The sequence below is a fragment of the Armigeres subalbatus genome, chromosome 3 (genome assembly GCF_024139115.2).
Source record: "Armigeres subalbatus isolate Guangzhou_Male chromosome 3, GZ_Asu_2, whole genome shotgun sequence".
In the NCBI taxonomy this organism is placed as follows: domain Eukaryota; kingdom Metazoa; phylum Arthropoda; class Insecta; order Diptera; family Culicidae; genus Armigeres; species Armigeres subalbatus.
In genome coordinates this window covers 266227389-266233269 of record NC_085141.1, presented here as the reverse complement: position 1 = coordinate 266233269, position 5881 = coordinate 266227389, and the positions used below count along the sequence as shown (strand labels likewise).

General features: G+C 39.2%; 1 protein-coding gene across 2 annotated transcripts; it reads left to right on the top strand.

Moving 5' to 3' along the window:
• Window positions 1-961: 961 nt before the first annotated feature.
• On the top strand, window positions 962-2681 carry LOC134219535 (arylalkylamine N-acetyltransferase 1-like). 2 transcript variants are annotated; one of them, XM_062698282.1, is made up of 5 exons: window positions 962-1184; window positions 1259-1433; window positions 1489-1694; window positions 2182-2312; window positions 2434-2681. In XM_062698282.1, exons 1-5 carry the CDS (start codon window positions 1035-1037, stop codon window positions 2579-2581), a joined length of 810 nt encoding a protein of 269 aa, XP_062554266.1. In that variant the 5' UTR covers window positions 962-1034; the 3' UTR covers window positions 2582-2681. The 2 variants fall into 2 exon arrangements, with proteins under 2 accessions (XP_062554266.1, XP_062554265.1); XM_062698281.1 differs by having other exon boundaries at window positions 963-1184; window positions 1244-1433.
• The last annotated feature ends 3200 nt before the right edge of the window (window positions 2682-5881 follow it).

Genomic DNA, 5881 nt, shown 5'->3' with positions numbered 1-5881 from the left:
ATCTGAAGGAATTCCTGGGCGGATTTCCGTAGAAAGTCAGTCCTAAAATAATTGTTGTAAGAGTTCCCTTGGATATTATCGTGAATTGCTTCGAGATTTTTACTAGGAATTCATTCAGAAATTACACCATGGATTCCTTCGGAAATTCCTCCAGAACATCGTTTGAAATTTCCTCAGGGATTTATTCCAAAAATTCTTACAGGTATCCCTTCAGGAATTGCATCGGGAAATCCTCCTGCAGTTCCTTCGAGAATTCGCAATTATCTCTAGAAAACTACGGTGTAGATTAAATTCGATTACTAATTATTGGAACGATTAATTAAGATGGACATTCCGATACCACCTGTTCCGCAACACTCCTTTTCCAGGGCAACGGAAGTGTCTGTAGTGGATGCTATTGGGTGATTGAAGGCACTTCACTTCCAACATGCCGTCACATCTAGCAGACTACTCATACTGCGTGAGAATTACTGACCCTTACTTACTTGCTGCCGAATGAGTGCCAATGTTTTTCATTATATCATGACCTACATTGATAAAAAAGTGTAGATATTTTCTACCTCTTGTACAGTATCTGTTCCATTATTAATAACATGCTCTAATATCAATAACATTCGTTAAACAGGCAATTTAGGCTCAATTTGTGTCGTGTTTTGTTGTTATCCGGCGTGATCTTTGCTTAAAAAAAATCACAATTCAAATAAGACGTCGTTTTGATACCGTTTTGGCTCGAATTTCGAACATGGCTCATATCCCGAACACTCGCTATTAAATGGCCATTTTGGCGTTATTTATGTATTTTTTCCATAGAAGCTTGAACTCTTTTGCAATCTTGATCCTCAGTATGGAAAACCAATGAAAACTTTAGTTTTAGGGCGCTAAAACGCCAGTGCTCGGGATATGATCCTATTCGGAATTTGAGCCAAAACGGTACCTTTCCTGGATTCAGAAAATTCTGATTCAAGTTGTGATCGAAGTGACCCGGTGCTTGTTGTGGCGAGCACTTCTGTCACCACGAGTCATAAATATCCGCTATGTTCCGGCGACTGAAAATTCCGTGTAACCAACTCTCGTACGCAAGTGACCTTCTCAAGAAGAAATTCCTTTACTCGTTGCAGCTGGAAGCCAATGCCGACGCTGACAAGTGGAACCAAAAGCGTGGTCAGGGGGTGTTTACGCTTTCAGTGAGTCAGCAAAACAGTGGTTTCTAATAAGGTCCTCCATTGAATCATTGTACTTATAGTTTTTATACAAGCAGGACATTCCACGGCCATTTAGCATTCGATTGGCCAAGTCACAAGATGAGCCACATATAATGCATTTTATAAGAGAAAATTTCTACAACGAAGAGCCGTTGATCAAAAGTTTGAACATCAATAAGTCCGTTGCGAACCCTTGCTTGGAGTCATATTTGTGCAACCATTTGAAATCAGGTTGGACGGATGAAATGCGGTTGAATCTGATCTGATAGTTTTCCCTCTCTTTAAGGCTTCACCCTCATTGCCGTGGAGAAAGACAACCGAATCGTCGGCATTTCCGTCAATCAACGCAACTGCGCATGGGATGGCGATAGACTGCGTGAACAAGCTGATCGTGTTCAATGCGATCCTCTGCGAAAGCTGTTCTACATCTGGTCGATAATTTCCAAGGAGCCTCGCCTCCATCAAAAGTTCAACACGTCGTGTATCTTTGAGGTAAGCAGGACTGTGACTGACAATAAAGCTTTTGTGCACTAGCGGTTTTAATATTTGAATTCAACCTACAATTAGTGCTAGTATTCATGCTATCTTATACTATGCTACCGGTTTTGCAATTTAAATGATCACTTTTGTGCCACGCATTCCACGAATACTTAGTAGATTATCTAATTTGGGTACTACTTACACATCGTAAAAACAAAAGAGGGTCTACTCCCTCACTAGAATTGATTTTAATCTCAAAAGAATTCAAAGCAACCACGCGCGTCTTACCACAGGAGCTTTGAAAGACCCTATAATAAAGAAAATCAGTTATAAGAAATCTCCGAAGGCAAAAGCGTATCAGCATTTTCATTCCACACTGTTCATAAGCTCATGCGCAAAAGCACTCCAATGCTTCGCCATGCCTTTGGTTCCACTATTCTCCACATGAGGCGTCCATGTTCCACATTTTTTTCCTCACCGTTCCTATTTTTTTGATCAGATTGCCATCCTCGCAACAGCACGTGAGGCTCAACGACAAGGTATCGGATATCAATTAACGCTTCATTCGCTGCGTTTGGCGCGTGATTTAGGCTTCGACGTGGCTCGAATGGATTGCACCAACGAATACAGGTAAGCTCGGTCAAGAATGGTAACGTGTTCTTTCGTTCGACACCCAAAGTTGTTTGCTGATGGTATCAACTTTCAACTTTTTTTTTGTTTCTTTCTTTTGCCGTTCCGTTGGTTGACACAGCTCTAGGCTAGCGAAACGGGCAGGCATGGAGTGCATGTGGTCCGTACCGTACAAACACCTGGTGGATAGCGATAAAAACCCAGTGGTGAAACCGGAAGACCCCCACACCCACATTCGAGTGCATGCGACACATCTGAAAGGCGCTTAAAAGCTTACGAGATAATAATGTAATCTTGTATCTAACGAATAAATCATGCGAATTGAATTAGTATGGTAGATTCGGGGCACACATTAAAAAATAAATTCAAATCTTTCCTAGGGATTATTTTGCGAAAAACGTGTAGGGAGTGAGTGGTAGTAATGGACCCCTTAAGGACGGAAATTTACTTCAATCGCTTCGCTAGAGTCAGACTCATGACATATCGTCATTCTGTAGCACCAGATGACTAGTAAGTGAGTATTGAGTTTGTTTACATACGTATTATGGGGGACCATTTGATTTACATGCTAGTAAAGGACCCTCTAACGTATTTACTTCTACAAATTAGTTAATATAGCTTAATTTTAGTATCCCAAGTCAAAACAATTGCATGAAACAACTACCCTGATATGTGAAGCAACGTTATCCAATGGAAATTTGCAGGAAATCGTTGATTCCAGCGTTAACTTTTGGTGTTTGTTCAGGGGGGTCCATTATACGCACGGGGCCATTACTAGCACTCACTCCCTAGTTAAAATGTTTTCAACCCTTGAAAATCTAAAGGTATCATACTTTTCCATATCGAAACTAAACAAAATATGAAATTCCATGTCGGCTCAACGTTATTTTGCTATGAATTCTAGTAATCAAATTCAATTACTTACGGTTTCAATAAAAAGTATAAGTGAAATAAGGTAATTAAGAAAGATTTTGGGTGTTTCTTACTTACCAAGTACTGTTATTATTGATGTTGGAAGAAATAAATATAAGTACGATCAATCGAGCATGTGATGCTTTTGATTTCAGAATAACCTTGGATATATAGTCCACTTATCTGGCTCTATTTGATATGTTAAATGGGAAGTTTTAAAAAATGATGGCTATTCCTTTTAATGTTGGGCCTTTTTACACATATTTCTCCAGTCTTATGTCCGATTTGTGATCTTCGCGGCTGATTTGGAAGATAATGAATAGATCTTTAACTTGACATTTTACAGAACACATTCTTTTTGGAAAACATGTAAAAATTTACACCAAAATTGCACTTTCTGTTCAAAATTAACATAATTTTATTAAACTATATTTTTTGAAAATGGGCCGTCAAAATTTTAAAACAAGTGTGGGAAGACGATCGTGCATCTTTTTTGTTTGAATTTGCTAATTGTATCAAAACTATTGATTATCAGCGTCAGTAATTGCAAAAGCGCACAACTCTAAAAATTGATCCTTTGTCAGGACCATTACTATACAAAGAAGAGGGCTTGATTTGCCATATTTGATTTTGATGCATGAATTTGCTAAAAGATTTCTATTTATACTGCTGAATGGCTAGAAACGATAGCGCGGCAAATCATTTTGTTTTGCAGCAACCACTGCCGACGGACACTTCTGATGCTGCTAGGACCGCAACCGACGCCATTATCGCCACTTTTAGTTTGACCAAAAATCGTCTCAAATCAATTATCTTCCGTTCGAAATGGGTGCTATGAAAGGAAGTCATATTCATATACGCATCTTGATGCGCCTTCATAACCACTGACAGCAACAAAACGATTCTCCAAAGCTGAAGAGAAAATTTCACTTCCTACCGCTCAATAACGGCAGAAGCTACCTTGGTTCAACCAGAGCATAAAATATTCATCTTCATGAAGCAACTTCAGTCCGAATTTTGACAAACATCGCATGATTATTCAAAACATAGAATGACATAGTCAAACGACTGCTGCACCAACTCATTCATTCGACTGTCACTGAGTGTGCTTACTATGTGTAGAAAAAAACAAATTTAGCATTGTGTATATTGATGTTTACCGTTTGAAAGGGCCTCGCGGATGCAAATCGGATTCAGTTTTGTGTGATAAATTACTTTACTCAATGAAAACGTGTTCAGATTTCAGATAATTTATCGATTTGTAGAATGTGCATAAATATTCAATGACTAATATTCAACTGAATATTGACAGTCCAGAGCCGAAAATGAATGTGCCTGGAAGTGAGCTGACAAGTGAGGAAAGGTGGTCTTCACCAAAAAAATTCGATTATTTTACACTCTGGGTTCAACCTTAATTTTATTTTACTTCAAATAAATTTCGTCTAAAACCAACTCTTTTCCGTTTCAAATGATGGTTTTGAGAAGAACTAATTAACGCTTCTTGAAGCCTTGTTGAGAATGTATAACTAACTAGACATTTTCACTTGAGTGAAATCCAAATGGCTGATACTTGCTAGAAAATTTCGTTTTCAATCATAAGCTGAGAGACTCGCACTCGGGAAAGCAGCTTTCTTTTATCCAATAATATATAATTTAATATTTTCAAATATGCGTCTCAACAATTAATACCACCATTAAAACGATTATCCCAACCTAGCGAGAAAATTTATCCTTTTATCGTTCAATGGCTATAGACGCTACCGCGGCGAATAAACTGTCTGCGCCAACCACCGCCGAAAGCCATCACTGATGCTGCTGAGATCAATAACGACGCAATCATTAACATTTAATTATACGCCACTTTAATAAAAATACGCCTGAAATCAACCCTTCCGTTCCAAATGCGGGTTCTGAGAAGAAACGATTTATGCTTCTTGAGAACCTTTTGAGCATTTACAACTACTAACAGCAACCAACCGATTGTCCGAATCTTACGAGGATATTTTACTTTTCATATCAGATTTTTCCCAATGCTCTATTATATATAGGGGGGATGACGGCTTTGACAGGCTTTGTTCTATTATCGTCAGGGGGGTTTTTTATGATTGATTATGTTCAAATTTGGCCTAAACATTATTTGCATATTAAAGAATATTGTGGCCAAATTTCATAAAATTTGGTCGACAAAAACCCCCCTGACAATAATGTAACAAAACCTGCCAAAGCCGTATTTTCTCCTATTTTGATTGAGAGATATTCTCACCACATTTTCTTAACTACTTATATGGGTCCTGTAAACCTCTGGTGGTGCAAAGGGCTGACTTGAAAGTTCTCTATCCCGAGCGAGGCCCAGCTATCGCTTTAACCTGTTGACAGGTTAGATTTCGGTCGACTTCTTTTATTTCTTTATTGAGGCTTCGCCGCCATGCGCCTCTAGGTCTGCCTCTGCTGCGATGTCCCGCTGGGTTCCAGTCTAATGCTTGTTTACAGATTTTGTTTCCGCCCCTACGTAGAGTGTGGCCAACCCAGCCCCACTTCCGATCCCGAATTTCGGTTGCTATTGGCCTCTGGTGACAACGACGGTGGAGCTCGTTGTTTGAGATTCAGTTGTGAGGCCACCAGGCCTTAATTATATACCGCAGGCATCTGCTGATGAA

What these genes read in the sequence shown, in the direction of transcription:
- LOC134219535 (XM_062698281.1), top strand. Translation starts at nt 1,035, where the DNA reads ATGTTCCGGCGACTGAAAATTCCGTGTAACCAACTCTCGTACGCAAGT. An exon ending in AGGGGGTGTTTACGCTTTCA is followed by an intron (nt 1,185 to 1,243) that starts GTGAGTCAGCAA and finishes TTGTACTTATAG; the next exon opens with TTTTTATACAAGCAGGACAT. An exon ending in GTGCAACCATTTGAAATCAG is followed by an intron (nt 1,434 to 1,488) that starts GTTGGACGGATG and finishes CCTCTCTTTAAG; the next exon opens with GCTTCACCCTCATTGCCGTG.